Here is a 22,546-nt window from a genome sequence, read left to right as displayed (position 1 = left end):
ACAGGTAGAGATGGAATATGTTGGACATCAGATTGGGAGGAGGAGCTTCAGGCATGTTCCTCCTTCCCAAAATTTTGTTATTTCAAAACAACACTACTCAGATCTAAATCGGCATGCTCTCAGCTAGTGTTTCCTCTCTTCTTGTTAATCCTGTCCTTTTCCTTTTCTGTTTTTAACAGTTTGCCTGTCTTTGACAATGTATGCCTGGCTAACACTATATGCATCACCACTACATCTCTCCAAGTGTCCTATTCAATTTGAAACACACTGAAAAAGTCACAACACCCGTTTTAGATCTAGGAGCTTGTCAGTGTAGCTTGTCACTATGATGCATTATGAATGTCATACAGCAGATGACACAGAAGTTTCTTTGTCTTCCTTATCTTACATTTCATCACTGCTACTCAAAAACTTTGGTCTGGTTTCTTTCTGCTACATTTGGTTTAGTCTGTTGTTGTAATGTAGTTTTGTTTCTCATTTTGTGACGATCAGTTTAGTCTCGTTTGAAAAAGCTTGGTTTAGTCTATTTTTGTGATGCTCAGATTGTTTTTGTGAATCTCTGGTTTGTATATTTTTGAAGTAAGGTTTAGTTACTTTTTATGTTGTTTAATTTAGTTTATTTATAAAAAAATTGGTTTAGTCTGTTTTGTGAAATTTTGTGTAATCTGTTTTGTGAAGTTCAGTTTAGTTTCTTTTTGCAGAGTTTGATTTAGTCTGTTTTGTAAAGTTCCGTTTAGTTTCTTTTTGCGGAGATTGGTTTAGTCTGTTTTGTAAAGTTCGGTTTAGTTTCTTTTTTGCGGAGTTTAGTTTAGTCTGTTTTGTGAAGTTCGGTTTAGTTTCTTTTTGCGTAGTTTGATTTAGTCTGTTTTGTGAAGTTCGGTTTAGTTTCTTTTTGCGTAGTTTGGTTTAGTCTGTTTTGTAAAGTTCAGTTTAGTTTCTTTTTTGTGGAGTTTAGTTTAGTCTGTTTTGTGAAGTTCGGTTTAGTTTCTTTTTGCGTAGTTTGGTTTAGTCTGTTTTGTAAAGTTCAGTTTAGTTTCTTTTTGCAGAGTTTGGTTTAGTCTGTTTTGTAAAGTTCAGTTTAGTTTCTTTTTGCAGAGTTTGGTTTAGTCTGTAAAGTTCAGTTTAGACTTTTTTTTCGATTTAGTCTCATTGTGTGAAGTTCGGTTTAGTTTTGTGAAATTTGGTTAAGTTAATGTTATACTATGGAAAGTTATTAAGGCCTTTAATGGAATAGGCTAAAGGTAAAGCTTACCACAAAGGCTGCAACTGTGCAGTGCATGAGCAAATGTGTGAAAAACCATTGCTGAAGACTCTGACCACATGGACAGGAAAAGAGGGGCATAGGTTTTGCTGGGGCTTTGCTTTGGCTTGCAGTTCTATTTGGGGAAGCAAAACAATGCTGCTGTTCGACTGGACTGTTTGTGCGACATGGAGAACATCTGCAGAGTTAGGGTCGTTTTGGCAGTTATTCACTAAACAAAGCTGCTTTGAAACTCAGCAGTCAAAAAAAAATAAAAATACAGCCCCCCTCTTACAGTGCCCCACCCCCCCCCCCTTCCTCGAAACCACAGCCACAAAACATGCAAGCACGCGCTACCTGGGCTAGAATGCTGATGCAATAAGCCATCAACAAAGATCATGAACTCACTGTGAAGCCAAATGTTAGCTTTTATTCTGTAACACACTTAAAAGACCAAGAAACCTTTCCGAGAGAACTGCTTGTATGTTTGCCAAGATGTTTGCAAATCAAAACCCACTGGTGCACTGTTCTACTGTGCAGCGACACCTGCACAAATATGACCTTCATGAAGACTCGTTAGAGAAAAAAAATAATCAATGGCCATGCTTTTACTTCTTTTACTTAACTACTCACAGTAACAGACATTTTAACCCAGAAGTGACCAGACATCACTGTAAATATAGGCCAGATTCACCAACCTAAAAGTCTACGAAATAGTAGTCACACAGAGTGTGTTTACATACATGTAATAGTCGAATCATGGTCGGCCTTCTGCAGTTTTAGATCTGATTAAGAAATCCAATAAAGAAAGCTAGATTTTAGCTTAGTAATCAGATTTTTCAGTGCATGTATGCTCTTCTCAGTTTGCACATGCATGAAAACAGACCATGGTACCAGAAATCAGTAAGCAGCATTTAACACAGCAGCCGCAAGATGGCGACAAAACACTTTTGGAACAATGCTGAAACTGAACGATTTAAATATCCTTCTAGATGATGCATGTTCATATTGTGGCTCGATCATCCATGCCAAAAACTTTAAAAGGGAACAGCCCTTAACTTAACTGTTCTGCTGGAACTTCAGTCTTGCTGAGCCACTGCAGGGGTGAAATTCAGCTGCATCAGTCCTGCCTCTTTGGCTTTTTTATTTTAGAGACTGTTTACCACATATAACTCTAAAATGCAGCCAGTTGACCTGATCTAACATGCACATAACAACCAGAGCTGATCTAGTACTGATCTTTTTCTTATTGTTGTGAAGTTTTTTTGAGCTCCAATGACGTGGGGAGAAAGTGGCAGAAAGCCAGACAGATGAAGAAACAGATGAGCGCTGTGAGGAAACGTGTGATGGAGGAGCAGGAACAGGGGAGGAATAGTGGCTTCACTGGACTACCTCTGGTGGATCATCTCTGAGGTGAAAGAACATTCTTTATTCTTTAGAACAACTTTATTCAGACATGCAAAAGCAAAATCTGTCTTTACTTGACTTTACACTATTGATACAGACAATGGATGGACTGTGTGCGTCACAGAACATGCAACCTAAGGACTCTGATCGCTGGCCTCTAGTGGTGGATCAGAAAAATCATTCAGAGACAGCCAGGCTAATGTAAGTAGCTTTTTACCCTTCATAAATACACTACTGTGAAGCTTAGCAATGGGTTAATATTACAGCCTGTAATACCATGGAAGTAACTGAAGAAGACTATGGAGGAGGTACTAATACTAATAATAACAACAGCTTCAGGTCTGTGTTGTAAATCCTTGTCTATTGATTTAAGAGTCAGTCATCTTAACCTATATCATAACGTACAGCTGGTCTACAACTGAGAAATAATTTACACAGCACTGCACGTTCATACTGCCCTAATAATGACCAGAAAAAGACACAGAAACACAGACGCAAACTCTTAGCAGCGGAGCTCTGAAACACACAAATCCACAGCAGCTTCAGAAGTCGAGTTTTGAGAGAAGTTGAAGGTGAGAGTCAACAGCAGCTTGCGTGATAGGTGGCTCACGTGGCAACATTGTGTAGCTCAGCTTAACACTGGACCAAGTCTTAGTTTCAGCTGTGAACAGAAGACCTAGCTGCAGGAAAGCAGATCCTACATCAGTAATTATTGTTTAGACAGGATTTAAAGCAAGCCAGGTCTAAAAGCAGATTTTTGTCAATGAGCCACAAGTAGCCCATGCTGACCCTACAATTTTTGAGACAGTAGAAAAATAGGAGCAAAAAGCCCCTTGTAGCACCTTAAGGGGCGGTGGTGGCTCAGTGGTTAGAGCACAAGGCTATCGATGACAAGAATGAACTAAAAACAGACCTGAATAAACATTAACCAATAAATCATTTCTGCTGAATCTAATTTATATCACAGCTGCATATTTCACATTTTTGCAATTAGGAATTCGAATATTTAATATATTCATTCAAAAGGGTAAGCTGTAATTTTATTCACTACATGTAAAGTGTCATTCTTTTGTTTTGTATTTGATCAGTATGTTAAATATCAATTTCTGTGAACTGTGTTCTTGATGAGCTTCGCTGTCATCTCCACTCCAGGAAGAGTCTGAAATCCATCAAAAACTCTACACTGGACGCCTGCATGGAGGACCGTAAGAGAGAAGATGAAAGGAGGAGGTGAGATATTACACACTTGGTGAGATCAGAGAACTTGTCTAAAATTACACTTCTCAAAATGAAAGCTGTACATGCAGATGGAGAAACCTGATAAATACGTCAAAGAAATCTATGCACAGTAACTAGTAAAGGGTCAGCCATGGTCTGACACAGGCAAAACACCATCTCCCACCACCAGATGGAGGCAGAGAGCTGTTTCTCAGTAATCGGCCATGACTGGTCACAAACGTTTTTTTATAAAAAGGTTTTGGGTTAAAGCTTTCAGAGTCTTTGTTGAGGCTTGTTGTCGCTCTCCTGAGCGATCTCCTGGGCTGTTGCAATAGGTCGAGAGGTCAGACATTCAGAAAAGTTAGTTAGGTGGCCAATTCTTCAGCCTATTCTCAGTAGCAGATTTTAGACAGATAAACATCACAAGCTTAGATAAGAACTATTAACAATTGATAACAATTGATGAATTGATTATTAGATTATTTAATGCCCAGATAGTCAGCATTGTCATTTGCTTAGACATTTGCATTGTACTGTATATTTATTCATTTATGTTGCTCACACAATGACATATTGAGTCTTATACAGAGGATTTGGCACCCTTGGCCAAACTACACAGTCATAAGAGGTAGTAAACACAAGTCTGTACTTCAAACTTAGTTGTTTTTTTTTACTTTTATTACTTATATCATTAAAATGACAACATTAAATATCTAAACAAGTATGTGAACTTAATTGTGAGTGAGGGCAACTGAAGCCAAGAGGATGGCAATAAGGTGTGAGTTTAGCAGGCTGGAAAATAGTAGTATGGGAATCTTACGAGGAGCCCCATTGTGCTGTCAGTGTTCCGCATGAGTTCACCATCAGGCAAAGCCTTAACAAGAGCAGTGTGCATGGCAGGATAGCAAGGAGAAAGACACTACTCTCACAAAGAACACTGCTGCACAGATAAGCCTGAAGCCCTCCCAAACTAGCTGCACTTTTTAAATTGGTCTAAAAAATTGATTTTGTAAATGAACAATTCTCTTAAAACTCACATTTACCTCACATTAAGGTTCGCAGGTGCAAAGTCTGTTATTGTCAACCATTTAGCTCAATTGCACAAATGTGTTAAGTACAAAAATTAACTAGGGGCTGTTCGGCAGGCTGTGTTAAAAAAACGAAATGTAAATGGGAATTAAGTCGTTCTTGAGCTTAGTTCTTGGCGTGTCCCGGTCACTGAGGCAGTCCCACTGTTGGACAGGAGTAGTCATCGTTTAGAAATGTAAGGTTATGCAAGGCTATGAGGCAAACAATATTCTGGACATTCAGTTATTAACATAAATGACCAGTTGAAAACAACAGTCACTTCCTTGATGATGAGGAGAGTGCTGACCTTTTTCTGCCCTCTGGCAAGAAAATCATTTTACCTTAGCTTTTAGAGGCCTAGGCCAATGTTGCAAGATTTCTTTATAGTTTGATGTGCCCTTATTCACCTAAAAAATGAAGTATTTATCAGACACAGGAACAAAAGGTAAAGGTATTTGTCACTGTGGTAGCGAACACACACACACTAGTGGCAGTGAGTACACACACCCAGAGCGGTGGGCAGCCAACTCCAGCACCCGGGGAGCAGAGAGGGTAAAGGGCCTTGCTCAAGCGCCCAACAGCGGCCTGTTATCGATAGCCCGACGCTCTAACCGCTGAGCCACCACTGCCAGATGTCATTTTCTGTAGGTTGATTGTATTGACAGGGGTAAAAATAAGCCGCAATAGGTCACGGTAACAGGTGGAGGTAGGTGGAGAGGCAGGGCCACAAGTCATAAAAAAAAACGTCCTTTATGAGTGTGATGGCAACCATATCTATTAATGAAGGCTCTAGGTGACATAAAAACCCCCGTCAGAAGTCTAGTATAAATGCTTCTAGAGGGGGCCTTGTGGACTGCTTTTATGTCAAAATCCCACCAACGCCCTTGGTCAAAATTATATGCATTTAAGTTATGTAATTTAACTCTTTTAGAGCTTCATAAACTCAAATTTCCTCAGGAGTGTTTTAAACAGTTGTGAAAGGGTTAACTTCTTTTTACTTTTACTTTTTAGGCGTATTTAGGCGTAACTACAGGAACTTCTGTAGAAACTGGTGGGGCTATTCTCTGGTAATAGAAGTTTGTTTTTCACACTTTCGGTGATGGTAATCAGATGCTTATTGTTATTTACACTCTTCTGAACTTACAGGAAACAGGGCAGACCTTTTCAGTGGGCCTTCTGCAGCTCTACAGTGCTATCAGACATACCACCCGGTGACTTATTTCAGGTAGGTTGCTTTTTCTGTCATAAGTTTAATCAAATTGACAGAAAGCTCATCACACTCATTGTGAAAAGACATCAGTGAAGCAGCGAGCTATATACCATTAGCTATGCTAATAAAAGAATGACAGCTGTTAACTCCCCTCAGCCTGTCTTTTACAGTCATTGTAACCCCTGTGGGCAATAGAAAAGACACTGTTGTCAACAGAGCAGCAAGTGTCATTATTTCGATCCTTTGTCTGGTTGAACATTCTGCCACATTCTGCTGCAGGTCACTGAACTGAACTGATGCACAATGAATGCTACACTGTATTCAGTGTCATGGATCATGGATGTTTTTTTAGACGCATACCAGAGACTTGCAATCGCTGAATGGGTCTCACACATGTGACTCAGCCTCTCCCCCTGACTAAGAACACAGTGGGCTCTGTGGCGGTGGCACCAGGTGAAGACAAGCACCATCCTTGAGTCACCTCTCCATATTGGCCACAGTTCTCTTATCTTCCCACGCGCCCACAATGGTAAAAACTGACTCGAAAAACAAAAAAGATAAACGCAAAGGGGGAAAAATAAAAAGCATAAAGAAAAAAGTGACAAAATATTTGTTTTCTCTTTCTTTCTTCCTTTCTTTTTCTCTTTCTACTTGTTTACCGTCTGCCCCTCTACAAAGGTGCAGCACTGAGCCACTGTTTAGGAAAGCTTTTATGTAGAGCCCAGCAGGTGAGTCTCAAAAGTTGTTATCAGTGCTGGGGCTTCTGGGAAATGGAGTTTTCAGAGCTTCTCCCAGCTGCTTTCCTACTACACCGCCTCAGCCCCCTGCTGGTGACCAGCGGTGTGGACTGAACCCTTACAACCTAACCCTAAGAAGCTGTACTCAAAGGTAAACAAAGTATCGAGCTGAAAGTCATTTGTTGAACGGGAAAACAGCTCAGCCCAGTTAAAGAGCTAGTTTGCAGCCTGTAACAGCTAACTATAGTTGGGCACAAGCCTGTGTTGACAATTCACTGCCAAGATAGCAACAAACGCCTGACTGTTGACGTCTGCCTAGGCTGTTTTCAGTCAGTTCAGTCAGTGTGTTTTCCATTGCCAAGACAGCAATACGCCAGAAATTGACCTGAACACACTTCATTTCAAAGACCACCACGCCCATCGGCATAGATATATTTGCAAGCATCGTTGCTGTTTAAACGACGCAGGCGAGAGGCGTGAAAATAGACTATCGGGGTGTCCCTTGTGGACAAGCCCCATGGTGTTCCATCCAATACTTCAGAGATTAGTGAGGTGGGATTATGATTATCCAACATCCTCACCTCAAGCAACGCTCTTGTTGCTGAATGTAATCAAATCCTCACAGCAGTGCTCCTTCAAAATCTATTAGAAAATCTTCTACCCTGGATAGTAGAGACAGTTACTCCAACAAAAGCCTTGGTTTCAGAGGAAACATTAAATGAGCAGGGGTCCCATTTTGTTTCTCAAATGGTGCAGAAGTCTGTGTATATCTGATGTATATCTGTCAGTTGGTTGAGTTTGTAGGTGCTTCATCAACATAAAGTATATAGTCTGCTTGTCTATCTCCCTCATAGAACTAAGGCAATCTATAGCATTGCTGCTGCAAGGTCTCTGCACCAAATTACCCAAATCTCTAGCCTCCATTCGAATGAAAAGGGACTCATCAGCCAGCGGTTGCTTCAGTACAGTACTGCAGAGTCTGTGGTTTTCTTGTTTTGCTTGTGATCGGGGGAAACATTTGCTATGGTTAGAAAAAAAAGCTGACAGTCAGTTACTCCCTGAATTTAGTTCCCCCGAATTAAACAGCAAGTCACAAACCACACTTTGACACACTCACACCACTTTATCAGATCGTGCTCCCCTCCTTAAACACACTCCCGCATGTGTAGAGGCTTTGCTTATATAAATCTACAGTCTGGAGCGTTGGCCACTGACGACATAGCTACAACATAGGAGGATTTATTGATGGCAGAGCAGCGACAGTATGTACAAAAAAAGTCAACAGATCATAAACGAGTAGCATACAGTAGCATCAAGCTGAAGTGTCAGATGTGAGTGGAAGCTCTGGCGTCCACGGAGCTGGAGCGGGACAGATAGCGGCTCAGCGTGCGTCCTTCCTCTCCCATCGCGTTCTCGATCTTTGACAAGATGGAGCTCTTGAATTTACTCCTGAAGTCGTTGCCCATGAAGACATAGAGAATGGGGTTGAGGAAGCTGTTGGCCGAGGCGGTGAGGGTGCCGATTCGCAGTCCGAGCTGGATGACTTCATTAGGAAGGCTTTGGTTCAACTCGACCAGCACGAAGGTGTGGTACGGCAACCAGCACAGAAAGAAGGTCACGATGAGCGCCGTCATGACCTTGAACGGCTTGGTGGACTTGGCCATCTGGTTGCTTCTCAGCTTGAAGATGATGATGGAGTAGCAGAGGATGATGATCAGGAATGGGATGACGAAGCCCAGCACAAACCGAGTCATGGCTATGGTTCTGTGGCTGTACTCGCTCGTGGTGTAGTTGTTGAGGCACCGGTTCATGCCGAAGTGCTTCTGGACGTCGCGAAAGATGACAGACGGAACGCTCAGGGCGGCGGCAACGATCCACACCAGGATGACTGTCACAGAGGCCTTGCTGATGGTGCGCTGGTTTTGGGACCACACAGGAAACATGACCGACACACAGCGGTCCACACTGATGACCACAAGTAGGAAGATGCTGCTGAGCATGTTGAGCAACATGACGAAGGACGTGAACTTGCACATGAAGAGTCCGAAGGTCCAGTCGGAGGTGGCCATGTAAACGGTGTTGAACGGTAATATGGCACAGAAGATCAAGTCGGACAGGGCCAGGCTCAGGTACCAGGTCATGTTGACCGACTTTTTCATCTTAAAGCCAGCGATCCAAATGACCACGCCATTTCCCGCGACACCCAGCACGAAGATGAGCACATTAGCGGCCAGCAGCAGCATGCACGGCACCTCTCCAGAACATATGGGGTGCGTTGTGGTTGCGTGTACCTCCTCAAGGAAGCTTTGGTTGTCTGCTGTGTAATTGCTGTAGTCTGATGCATCATAATCAAAACTGAAATCCGACTCCATTGTGAAATGGCCAAGTTGATCTGCGTTTCCTGTGAAGACCAGAATGCTCTTTATCTTTATGGTCACATTACATATGAGGTTAGGTTTAGCTCTGCTAGACTGTTGTAAGTATACTATAAAGTTGCACCTATTAAAAAATGTTAAAATGTTTTAAGGAAGTCTGTTTATTTAAACAAGTAAACATTGTCTAGACTTAATGAAATGATCTTGTAGTATTCTAACAATAGTCTTACAAATAAGAAACATTAAGCATGTTGACGAAATTGATGATTTCAGTGGCCAAGAAATACTTTTTATGGTCTGCAGAAATAAAATAAAAAAAAAAAACATTTCTGCCAAATTCCTTAACACAAATAAATAAAACCAATACTAAGAACAAATCGCATATTCCTACTAAATTCCTAAAAATAAAAAATAAAAAAAATGCAGCAAAACATACCATGCACTCACCTTAACCTGGAATTAACGTCTTTGGTATGCCAGTAACCAGAGGCCCTTAACAGCTGTTCTACCCAAAGCATTTATAAAGGGAGTCAGACGCCCGCTTTTGTATAACACAGCGCATGTCTGACCACAGAACCTCTCACGCCCACAAAATAGCACGTCCAGTGTTTTTGTTTTTTCCGTTAACAGCATGCCTCCAGTTTTACTTTCCTTTTCTGGCCTTAGTGACCAACAAGCAGCAGTGGACATCCCTGTTATCTTAACATGATTCCTAAAATTCATATAAAGTTGGCCTTCACCTTTCTAACTGAGTGTGTATGAAGATGCAGGAGGTGGCCTGCAACATTAGCTGCTAGGTTTAGTGTTTGTAGCAGATGCCACCAGTCCATCTGATACTAAGCAAAAGACTTGTGTAATTTTGCATATGATGACTTTGGAGGAGACATTGGGCTGGAGGTCGGGAGGCTTCTGCTCCCTAGAAATAGGGAGCCAGCCCCGCTCTCTGATGAGTGGAGCCAGAAAAGAGAGAGACGGACGAGTTAAAAGTGAGGTGACGGGGTGGTGGAGCATTGCAAAGGCTTGTCATAGACATGTAGTCAAGGTTATTTCAGAACACCACTACTCAGATCCTCAGTTTCCTACAGTGGGTTTACCTTTCTTTGTCCGTCTTTGACAATTTTAGCCTGGCCAACATTACATACATCTGCACTATACCTCTCCGGGTGTCATATTCAATTTGAAACACACTGAAAAAGTCCCAACACCTTTTTCCATCAGCTTGTCAGTGCTACACTATATGAATCATATACTGTGCTGTAGATTAGACAGCGTTTTCTTTGTCTTCCTTATCTTACAGTGGGGAGAACAAGTATTTGATACACTGCTGATTTTTCAGGTTTTCCCACTTGCAAAGCATGTAGAAGACTGTAATTTTTATCATAGGTACTCTTCAACTGTGAGTGATGGAATCTAAAACAAAAATCCAGAAAAATACATTGTATGATTTTTAAATAATTAATTTCCATTTTATTGTGGGAAATAAGTATTTGATACACCAGAAAAAGAAACTTAATATTTGGTACAGAAACCTTTGTTTGCAATTACAGAGATGAGACGTTTCCTGTAGTTCTTGACAAGGTTTGCACACACTGCAGCAGGGATTTTGGCCCACTCCTCCATACAGATCTCCTCCAGAGCCTTCAGGTTTCGTGGCTGTCGCTGGGCCACATGGACTTTAAGCTCCCTCCAAAGATTTTCTATTGGATTCAGGTCTGGAGACTGGCTAGGCCACTCCAGGACCTTAAGATGTTTCCTACGGAGGCACTCTTTAGTTGCCCTGGCTGTGTGTTTTGGGTCGTTATCATGCTGGAAGACCCAGCCACGACCCATCTTCAGTGCTCTTACTGAGGGAAGGAGGTTGTTGGCCAAAATCTCACGATACATGGCCCCATCCATCCTTCCCACAATGCGGTGCAGTCGTCCTGTCCCCTTTGCAGAAAAGCATCCCCAAAGAATGATGTTTCCACCGCCATGCTTCACGGTTGGGATGGTGTTCTTGGGGTTGTACTCATCATTCTTCTTCCTCCAAACATGACGAGTGGAGTTTAAACCAAAAAGTTCTATTTTTGTCTCATCAGACCACATGACCTTCTCCCATTCCTCCTCTGGATCATTCAGATGGTCATTTGCAAACTTCAGACGGGCTTTGACATGCGTTGGCTTGAGGAAGGGCACCTTGAGTGCACTGCAGGATTTTAATCCTTGACGGCGTAGAGTGTAACTGATTGTTTTCTTTGAGACTGTGGTCCCAGCTCTATTCAGGTCATTGACCAGGTCCTGCCGTGTAATTCTGGGCTCATTCCTCACCTTCCTCAAGATCATTGATGCTCCACGAGGTGAGATCTTGCATGGCGCCCCAGACCGAGGGAGATTATCCGTTATTTTGCATTTCTTCCATTTTCTAATAATTGCACCAACAGTTGTTGCCTTCTCACCAAGCTGCTTGCCTATTGTCCTGTAGCCCATCCCAGCCTTGTGCAGGTCTACAATTTTATCCCTGATGTCCTTACAAAGCTCTCTGGTCTTGGGCATTGTGGAGATGCTGGAGTCTGACTGATTGAGTGTGTGGACAGGTGTCTTTTATACAGGTAACGAGTTCAAACAGGTGCAGTTAATACAGGTAATGAGTGGAGAACAGGAGGGCTTCTTAAAGAAGAAGTAACATGTCTGTGAGAGCCAAAATTCTTACTGGTTGATAGATGATCAAATACTTATTTCCCACAATAAAATGGAAATTAATTATTTAAAAATCATACAATGTATTTTTCTGGATTTTTGTTTTAGATTCCATCACTCACAGTTGAAGAGTACCTATGATGAAAATTACAGTCTTCTACATGCTTTGCAAGTGGGAAAACCTGAAAAATCAGCAGTGTATCAAATACTTGTTCTCCCCACTGTATCTTAGATATCGTCGCTGGAATACAAAAACCTTGTTAGTTTTGCTCTCTGTCCGCTACATATGGTTTAGTTTAATGTTGTAATATTAAGTTTGTTTCTTTTGGCTAAACAATTGATTTCCAATTTATTTTGGCTAAACAATTGATTCATTTGGCAGTTGTTCACTAAAAGAAGCTGCTTGAAACTCAGTCCCCCTTCCTTCAGTGGGCCCCCCGAAACCACAGCTGCAAAAAAAAAAAAAAAAAGAAAGCACACCCGCTGCTGGTGCTCACTGACACAATGATGACAATGAAGACTGTGGAGTGGTGGTGCACTTTTCTACTGTGCAGTGACACCTGCACAAATAAGAGTTCTCATGAAGAGTTGTCAGAAGCGGTAAGTACAGGCCATGCTTTTACTTCTTTTACTTACTTCAACATTTTCACCCAGGACCTAGTCAAGCAAATAGTAAAGTCTGGTTCTGGAGTGCATTTTCATGTAGTTAATAATCCAATCAATCAATCGATCGTCATTGGACATCAGTGGTCATGTAAACAGCATACTCTGATTCTTTAGATTGGAGTAAAGTCTGGAAATCCGATAAAAAGAGGTGAGGCCAAAGATCGAGAGACTGCCTTTGCTTAGCTAGCTCAACTACAGCTCCACCGATTATCAGACACAACTACAGACACACATGTTGCCGCTAAAAACTCGTGTCTGAGAGCGCGAAGTTGAGCGACTGGTGTTAGGAGTAACAGACAAGCAAGTTGGACTCGTAGCTGGCTATCTAGGCTTTGATATGTTCGTGTGTGTTGATATGTTCAAACGCAACCAAGTGAAGAGCACTGCTGGAGCACAGGCAGTCATTATCTGCATATATATATGTTATTTATAACACATCACCTCTAATTTATAATAGAAGGAACCCATTTTCGGAACTGTTGTGTACATTAATTAAGGGGGGTTCTGCTTGTTGTTTTTAGTTAAAATGAAAACAAACTCTGGTGCGATTGATCTATTTGGGTGTTTTCACACCAGCATATTTTTGCTTTTTTTTTCCCCTCAGATCTGGTACCGCCTGATCAAGTATGATAGCTAGTTTTTCGAGCCTGGGACAAGTGTTAAAACGCCCTGAGTGCGGTTCGTTACAGTAAGTGTGAGCACTGGCCAAAGCCAAAGCACTCGGGTGCACACCAAACAAGCAGGCCAAGCAAGCAGGCCACACCAAACAAGCACACCAAACAAGCAGGCCAAGGCCGTGCAGACCTTTTCCTGTCTGATGCTTTAGTTTAGCGAGGCGGTGTCCCAAATCAGCCACCATTAGAACTGCACTCATTAGTGTCGTTGCCCAAAGTGAAGACACGTGGGAGTTGAGAACCCTTCAGTGAACAAAACTTAGCAGGTGTATGTTAACAAAAACATAGTTTAATACTGAAATTACGGTTTAATGTTTTTTTCCTTCTAGATATTGTGTGGATCACAGAGGAACCCGTGGATACACCTGCCTTGTGCCCTGACTTCTAAACCTCACACCACTCAGATCGAGCTACTGCTGTTGAAAGGACAGAAAGGTGAATAGCTAGCAAGCTAAAACACTACAGCACAGTCCGTGTTCCAACTAACCAAGGCTCAAATCACACAGGTTTAGAGGATAAAGCAGAATTCTGCTTGGTGTTCTGTGCTGCTTATGGTGTTTTCATTTTTTTATGAACATAATTTTGGATCATTTCTATTAGTCTGTTTGTTTGTTCATGAAGCATTCACACAATATAAAAGGGAAGCTAGTGTTTTCAGATGGTATGGAGGGAATACTGTAGTTGTGTAATCACAAAATTACATTACGACAGCAGGATAACGGCAGTTCTTTACTGCATTTTTTTAGATAGTATTCCATCATACTCCAAGGTTTTGCTGTAGAAAGTGGTTCCTAGAGCTTGAAATGACTTCTTACGCTTTGCAAAAAAAGAAAAAAATGGATTTTTGTGGACCATCTCTGAGGCATTTGTTGTTTAGCAAATCTGGTGAAAGAATATGCATGGTTATAGAAATATACTTTATTCATACCTGCAAAAGCTTCTTTTTACATACAGTCTTTACATAACTTTACATTGTTGATGCAGATGTTGAACCCAAGGACTCTGATTGCTGACTCTGAATCATTCAGAGACAGCCAGGCAAATGTAAGTAGCTTTTTAACCTTCATTAATACACAACTGTGAAGCGTAGCAATGGGTTTTACAGCCTGTAATACCTTGGGGGTAACTGAGGAGATACTAATAAGAGCTTTAGGGATATGTGTTGTATATCCTTGTCCTTTAATTTGAGATAAATTGAAGCGGTACATTAATATAAGGTTCACAGTGTAAGGCATAAAAACCATGTGCAGCCAGCTGAGAATACGTGTTGATACATTGCATGTTGTACTGCGCCTGCAGAAGCATGAATACACTATATATAGCATACCTTAGCAACCCTCCTAATTCTGTATCTGTTTTTTGAAATGTCATTGGCTCATTCAGAGTCATTCTGAAATACTCAACACTGAATTTTATAAAAATTCAAGTATATTAATTTCAGAGAGTCAGTTCTTAAAATGACAGTTCAAAAATGACAAAAAAAAAACCTCCCAAGAAACAAATAAACTAAATAAGTTGCATAAACATTACAGTTGTTCAGGAAAACATGGAGGGAAAAAGAATTCATTATTAATTTGATCATTATATTATTAATTTGATAGTATTAATTTGATCATTTTATGTAATTCATTTATTGATTTGCTCATTATTTTGTTATAAGAATTGACAGATATATATATATATATATATATATATATATATATATATATATATATATATATATATATATATATATATATATATATACAGTGTTATATGTTTCTGCAATCCTTGAATAAACAGCACAAGCAGTATATTCATTTCAGAGATTTCCACGCTTCAAATGACAGTGCAAACAGAAAACAATTACCTTTGGAAAATACTGTCAGTTAATCAACTGAGTGGGCTGTTGATGTTGATCAGTTGACCTGCCTGTGTGACCAAACATGTTTAAAAACAGCACCAATATAGTGGGAAATATACAGTCGGGTTCATTGCAGTGGTATTTTTTTGCAGGTCAGTCTTCAGGGAAAAGCAGGGTAGTCCTTGTTTATGATTATGCAAATGTTCCCATCATTTCTATTGGTAAGTCCAGCTAGGCCCGTCACAGTAACTATACATTTTTAAACAGTATATTGTCAAATTGCAGTAAACACATTTTATTGTCATTTTAAGACCATTTTATGTATAATTGCACAGCAATGTTAGAGAAATGATATAATAATAGTTTAATAAATGTTTGTTTCCAAATAGTTTGGCTAGTATGTTTTTTGGTAACTTTTTGGTAATATTATTATTATTATTTAGTTAATGACAGTTGTGAATAACACCTTAACGAAGAATGGCTTATTACACACCAATGTGTATTACTCAGTAACCACAGGGACTGGTGGGGCTATTCTTCGGTAATAGAATTATATATGTAATAACACTTTTGGCCCACCAGCAGGACATTCTTCGGTCATTTAAAGAGAATCTGTACTAGCCAACTATTAGAAAGGCACCTCTCCGACTGTGTATAGAAATAAATGAATGTTTTAGCTTACTTAGTTTTGTTTATGTTCAGTTCTGATAGTCTTTGGTTCTTGAACTTGTGATTTTGAGTAAGGAATGTAATCCCTAGAAACCTCTACAAACTTCCTCAGATAGTACGACCATCCGTGATTTCCCCATTTCCCTTGGGCAGAGATCCAGAGCTTCGTCCCAGCTGTGGTTACTGTGATTGGCAGAGATCCATTGGTCCAGTGGAGTTGCTCTCAATATTACCGCATCCTTTTGTGTTCACAGTTCTGTGTCATCTCTCTGGGGCCTTTTTTGACCTGGGACCTGCAGCATCCACTCCATGTTAATTTTGCGTCCCACCAACAGATAGACAACTGGGTTGATGAAACAGTGAGCTGCGGCCAGCACGGTGGCCGACGGTAGCCCATATTTGAAAGAGTCAAAATATCCTGCTTTGACCTGAACGAGCCCCATCAAAAGAAGCGGTGTCCAGCAGATGAAATAAGCTACCTTTGTTATGCATGCGATCCTCTTACAGATCACCTTCTCATTGCCTCCCTGCCGCCGTGCAATACATGCACTGGTGAGCATCACAAGCATGGGAACCAAAATCCCCAGCAGGAACCTACAGAGAACGACAGCATTTAGTTTGCTCGAACCGTATTCTGTCGTTTTCTGGGTGTCCAAATCGTAGTCATCAATGCACTCCATCCCTAGCTCTGTGTATCGAAGCTCCCGGGAGAGCAGAGAGGGGCTGCCGAAGACTGCCCCAAATGTCCAGGAGCTCAGAACCATAGCGGTAACCATGGACATGCCCAGTTTAGGGCATTGAAGGGCATTGAAGCACTTGCTGTTAAGGACACAGCTGTTGACACTCCACAGGCTGAGCAAGGCAGCTGTAGAGAACATGCTGAAGTAGAAAACGTAGGATGAAAGCTTACATAGAATTGCGCTGTAGTGCCAGTTGAAGTGCCACCAGGCGTAGAGGAGCTGCAGCACCAGGAAGCCGGAGAAGACTAGATGGGTCACGGCTAGCGACAGGACCCATGCACCGGTGTGCTGCAGCCAGACAGTGCCTTCTGCGTTGCTTAAAGACCTGCGGTATGCACGGTAACTCGCGATGATCACGTAAGTGTTAAGGACTGGGCTAATGACACAGATGAAGAAGTACATGACTATGTACAGGTTCCTGATGTGGGTTAGGTGCTCATTCTTTTTTATGGTCTCCAGAAAAGGCACAGAGTAATCATCATAATTGGGCTCGGTCGTGGTGAACATCTTGGAAATTCTGAAAAAAGGAGAGTGAGATGAATAAATCAAATCAATCATTGACAGCAGAATACAGTCATACCGATGACTTGGGCTTTAGGCCCAGATGTACAACTACAGTGATGCTTGAGAGTCTGTGAACCTTTCAGAATTTTTCTGCATAAATTTGACCTCAGATTTCCAGAAGTTATAAAGATAGATTAAACCAAATCAAACAAATGGGACAAAAATATTGGACATTTATTTATTTATTGAGGAAAATTATCCAAAATTCCATGTGTGGAAGTGGCAAAAGCATGTGGACCTTTGCTTTCAGTACCCTGGATATTCAGAAATGAATGCAAATGAGTGGAGATTGTATATGTTTGTCCTGCAGACGTAGGTCTTTAGACGAACAGCAGAAAGACCTGGCTGTGCAGTGTGTAGTTCAAGAGGACGTTCATTCGGCCACTGAGTGGCAATGGTGTGCATTATATAACGGTGTAATGTTGCAAGGGGGGCGGCGTGTTGATGGTGAGCTGTTCTGAAACTGAAAGTAAGCAGAGTCCAAAAGTAGCATGACCTTCAAAGATGAATTCCACTCATTTTTAATAAAAGGTCATTTAGTTTGGCTTGAGATGGTTTATTGTTAGAGAAACCTACAGGGTTGTATATGTGCTGTTGAAGATGGTCAAATAGAAGCAAATCTGAAAAACAAGCTTTCTTTGGAGACCATTTTGCCTTTGAAAGGATTTCAGGCTCATATGATGATGCTCGTAAGATGTTCATAAACATCTTATGTAATAATTTTCTATGTGGGAGCTTGTAGAAGCATAACACTCTTCAGATATCCGGCTCCATTCAACAACCCCTGTGAACAGTTCTGTCTGTTTAAGCATTTCATGACTGGCCAGTTTATTTATTTACCATTTAGTTATATAATAATGTCAAAAAACTGTCTGGCCTCTTCTTTGAAGACGTGGTTGCAGTAGTGAAACCTAATCTCTTTACATGTTGGAGAAAAGAAACAGCAGTGTGAGGAAATGTGATAAAGTTCATTTATTTTTTTAACAAGCTGTCAAACAGGCTCTCCTCCCTTTCCCCTTGTCACGCCATCAGTGTTCTCTGTTCCTTAACTCAATTGTGGCTGCTAATTAGCATGTGTCTAAGAAATGCCTCTTGTTTGGCAAACGTGTATCATTATGCGGCCATTGTACAGGCATTATGCGTTATGCCTCAGTACAGTAGCTGCAGACTGTGCAAACTACTGATTAGACTGATTAGAAACTAATGATGCATGATGCAGGTTTCCTGTTGTAATTCAGATTGGTCAGCTCAATCAAATTTCCAAGATTTTCCAAGAAGAAAATCTCTGGTTCTTTAAAACCTTGTACTAACTTATAAAACATGACCCAGCTAACCTGTCCATGTGGGGCCTGCATGGGTAGCCCAACTAGGAACCAGAAAGTTTTATCCATGGGTTCCATGTTGGCCAGAAATATGGTTGCCCACCAGCTTCAATGTTGTTACCACTGGGCTCAGTTATAAGCAGACATGACGTTAATTTCCACTGTTATGCAGATGACACACAGCTCTATATATCAGCCAAACCTGACGATAAATTTAGATGAAAGAAAATGGAGGACTGTAAAGGACATAAAACTCTGGATGTAAAAGAACTTCCTTTTTCTTAACAGTGACAAAACCGAGGTTTTCCTTTTAGGTCCAAAAAACACTAGAAATAAACTTAGACTTAATGTTAGACTTGGCTGATGCCTCCATTATTGCTGGTCTAGCAGCTAAAAATTGAAAAATAATTGATTCAGATTGATCATTTGAGCAACATATAGCCAATATTAGTAGGACAGCCTTTATGCAGCTTAGGAACATTGCCAAACTAAGAAACGCTTTTATTACCTCAAGGCTAGATTACTGTAATGCACTTTTGTCAGGTTGTTCCAGCAGGAACCTCAATAAACTTCAAACTTCAAAATGCTGCAGCCAGGGTCCTTACTAAAACTAGAAAATTTGACCATATCAGTCCAGTTCTATCAGCACTGCACTGGCTACCAGTTAAATTCTGTATTGAATACAAAATTCTTCTATTGACATATAAAGCCCTACATGGTCTGCGGGATCTTAATTTATATTATGAACCATCAAGATTACTTGGATCTCAGGGTGCTGACTTCTTACTCAATCCCAAAATTCAGAAAACCTCAGCAGGGGGAAGTGCCTTTTCTTATAAAGCCCCCAAACTCTGGAATAACCTTCCAGATAATGTTCACAGTCGCAATCTATAAATCTAGGCTGAACACTCATCTGTTTAGTTTAGCTTTTGGTAATTAATATTTCCCCTTAGATAAAGGTTGCAGGTCCAGGGGTTCATGGACACAGGGAATTGTAGTACACTAAGATGCTGGAGCTGTCATCTCGCTGCTTGCCCATGATCATTCAGGTATGTGTACGGTGGAGCAGATGGATGCTAGCGTTTCAGGATGCTCCCGTGTCTGTTACCTTCTGGCTCTCCTTTTAATTAGGCTGTTCTGGTCAGACCTGCCAACACTCTGATACTGCTCAACATTCTCTATAAAATCCTCTCAGAACTAACTCTGTCTCTTTACCTTCTCAGAGTAAATGGTCATTCAGCCAGACCTGCTGGAAGATTGCCCGCTGAGGTCCCCTCTACCTGCGTCAGAACAGCTGTCTTGACTTTGAGGGATTAAATATGGGCCCTATCTGGGTTGTACTTCACAGGGGGCCTAGATGGGACGATTAGGCTGGGCTGTGATGATGTGGATCATTTGGGAAGCCCAACTGGGACCCAGTTAAAAACAAAAACCCACTTTACAAACTAAGAGCCCATGCCCACCTGCAGCCCATCTAGTCAACGTTTCACCCATGTGAGCCTGTTGGCTGGGTGACTATCTGGGCAGTATTTGTTAAACAATAGATAAATAAATAAATAAATAAATAGAATAGCCTCTAAAATGGCAGTTCATGGGAATTGTGGGAGGTCAAGAACACTTTCGGAAAGAACACCCCCCACTGAAAGTTTAGCTGAGTCAAGAGGGTGTTGCACCATTCCACTCTGCAGTTCTGCTTGTTGGGTTTTTCATGGTGTCAGTGACCGCATCACAAAGTAAAATGCTTGGGGTGTGCTTCAGAAGATGTAGAGAAGCAACAATTTGCATTGATACGCAAATATCCAATCATCTATGAAAAGGCTTAATCTAAAAAGAGAATGGCTTCTACATCAAGATAATGTTGGGTGGGGGGTGCGTTGGTCTTCCGCTGCCGCAGTTGCTGCTATAAGAAATCCCAGATGAGTGAATCGGAGTAGTTTGCTATCTGGGTGGTGTTTGTTAAATAATGGGGACCCAAACCCTTGTACAAAACTAAGTTGTTGTGGGAGCAACATATATGAATATACACTACAGTGCAAATGTCTAAGCAAATGACAGAGCTGCCCATCTGGGCAAAAAGTGCTTATTTGTAAAAAAAAAAAAAAAAAAAAAAAAAAAAAAAGATTAAATTTATACAGTTTTTTGGTTGTTTTTTTTGTACTTGCTTGATTCAGAGGGAGATAAGATGTCCCAAAAACATTAAACACTAAAAAGAGTCTCTCATCGCTGGGACAGTAATTTACAGCTACAAATTGCCTACTTTCTGAAGTCTGTTTGGGATAAATCTGCCCCCCCAATTACTGGGACAAAACCGGCCAATGCAGAGGTCCTTTGGCTGACAGAAATGTCAGTAAAGCAGCCTCCTCAAAGCGTGTTCAGCTTATGATTGCTCACTGAAAGGCACTGAAGGCAGCTTCTTTTTTTGGTTATAAGTCGTTCAACCCCATTGGTTAATTTTTTTACCACTGCATTTATGTTCATTTGTCTTTATTCTAGTTCTACATATTATTTTACAGACAAGCATTTACTAAAGCCTCATCAGCTATGAAGCGGCCCACACAGAGGGCAGAGACCGTCTACCTGTACTGCAAGTACATATCAAACATCACATCGAAGGGCAGGGTTCCATAGGCTGCATGACACCTGCAGAAGCCTTTCATGGCAGCTGACATAAACCTCCATAAGCTTATTATTTCAGCAGGAGCCTGTTGTCATTGGCTGCTTCAACAAACACCGTGGATTTACGTAGGTTTATATCAAGGGTCATTAAAAAAAAGAATAAAGTAATTGCTATTTTATAGTCATGTTGCCTTCTGCCCTGCGAACCCTGCCCAGGAAAAAAAAACAAAGACCACACACACACAGCACACTTTGTCCCCAGTGCATATAGCCAACCCAAGCTCAGAGTTAGTCTTACCTCAGGCAGCAAAAAATGGGAAAACAGCCTGTCGTGTCCCTTAAAGGAGCTGAACTGTTAAAGAGTCTACAGTGCAGTCACTGATATGCCAAAGGGAGGTCGAGGGGAAGTGCACTTAAGGTTCCACCCCCTTTATCCCCCTGAAGCTATATAGACATATTTTCAAATGATTTTTTTCCCCCAGAGTACATTACCCAACTCAAGGAAATGCTTTTTCTGGCTGCGTTTGCACAGATCCATTGTGCCCAAGTCAGCACTTTATTTGAATATTATTTTAGTAATTAGGCCATATTTACTTGCATGCATGAGAGTGAAAGTGGGACTCCCTTTATCTTGGGTCATTTCTTTCCCATGTGGATTATTTGTTTTATTTGTGTGGGTTAAAGCGCATGCCCATTTACCAACATTGTGTTTTTGCTGTGCCTTTAAGACAGGGGTGGGTGAAGAGGTCGGGCATCCTGAACGATTTGCGGATTTCCCTGCTCTAACAGACCTGCTAAACCTGGCAGTTGGCAGGTAAGTTGAACCAGGTGGTACAGGCAGAAACGGAAAATAAAGGAGACACTTAAACAAAGAGAGACAATAAACAACAACCTCAGTCTTGGATCTGAGAACAAAGCTGCAACTAAAATGCTTAACTTGAAGGCAGGGAGCTGAGCTCTTGCGCTTTCCTCCTAACTGCAATTGCCCACCTGGGATCAATAAAGTATTTCTGAGTCAGATTCGGAAATTCTGACCCCAGTTGACTTTTTTTTTTTCTGTTCCTTTCTTTTCCTTTCTGTTTTACCTGTTTACCGTCTGCTCCTCTACAAAGGTGCAGCACTGAGCCACTGTTTGGGAGAGATTTTATGCAGAGCCCAGCAGGTGTGTCTGATCAGCAGTGATCAGCAGTAATTAGCACTGGGGCTTCTGGGAAATGGAGTTTTCAGAGCTGCTCCCACCTGCTTTCTTCCTACAGACTCCAGGCTCCTGCTGGTGACCGGCGATGTGAACTGAACCCTTACAAATATAGGCTTTCGTTGGTTTGTCATGTGTATGTATGTATGTACATATGTATGTGTCCGACTGATTTCAACAAAGACATCCATTACGTTTCGGTTTGCGAAGCTCTTCTCACGTCCTTCACCAGTCGGCTCGTTGTTTACCAAGACTGATGGCTTTCTGGAAACTCACCCTAAGTTACTTGGATGGCGCTCGGGGGCCACGGTTTTTAAACAGCGTGA

General features: G+C 41.3%; 2 protein-coding genes across 2 annotated transcripts; both read right to left on the bottom strand.

Annotated features, from left to right (window-relative positions):
* Positions 1-8,183: 8,183 nt before the first annotated feature.
* LOC140541878 (chemerin-like receptor 1) lies at positions 8,184-9,255 on the bottom strand. Its single transcript, XM_072664677.1, has one exon. It carries the CDS (start codon positions 9,250-9,252, stop codon positions 8,206-8,208), a length of 1,047 nt encoding a protein of 348 aa, XP_072520778.1. The 5' UTR covers positions 9,253-9,255; the 3' UTR covers positions 8,184-8,205.
* A 5,771-nt stretch (positions 9,256-15,026) lies between these two features.
* LOC140541639 (chemerin-like receptor 1) lies at positions 15,027-21,365 on the bottom strand. Its single transcript, XM_072664346.1, has 2 exons — positions 21,324-21,365; positions 15,027-17,040 (listed from the first exon to the last, which is right to left on the bottom strand). The coding sequence occupies exon 2, from the start codon at positions 17,028-17,030 to the stop codon at positions 16,032-16,034; it is 999 nt and encodes a 332-aa protein (XP_072520447.1). The 5' UTR covers positions 17,031-17,040; positions 21,324-21,365; the 3' UTR covers positions 15,027-16,031.
* Positions 21,366-22,546: the final 1,181 nt, after the last annotated feature.

This window comes from Salminus brasiliensis, chromosome 20 (assembly GCF_030463535.1).
Source record: "Salminus brasiliensis chromosome 20, fSalBra1.hap2, whole genome shotgun sequence".
NCBI classification, from domain to species: Eukaryota; Metazoa; Chordata; class Actinopteri; order Characiformes; family Bryconidae; genus Salminus; species Salminus brasiliensis.
This window is presented reverse-complemented; position numbering and strand designations above follow the sequence as displayed.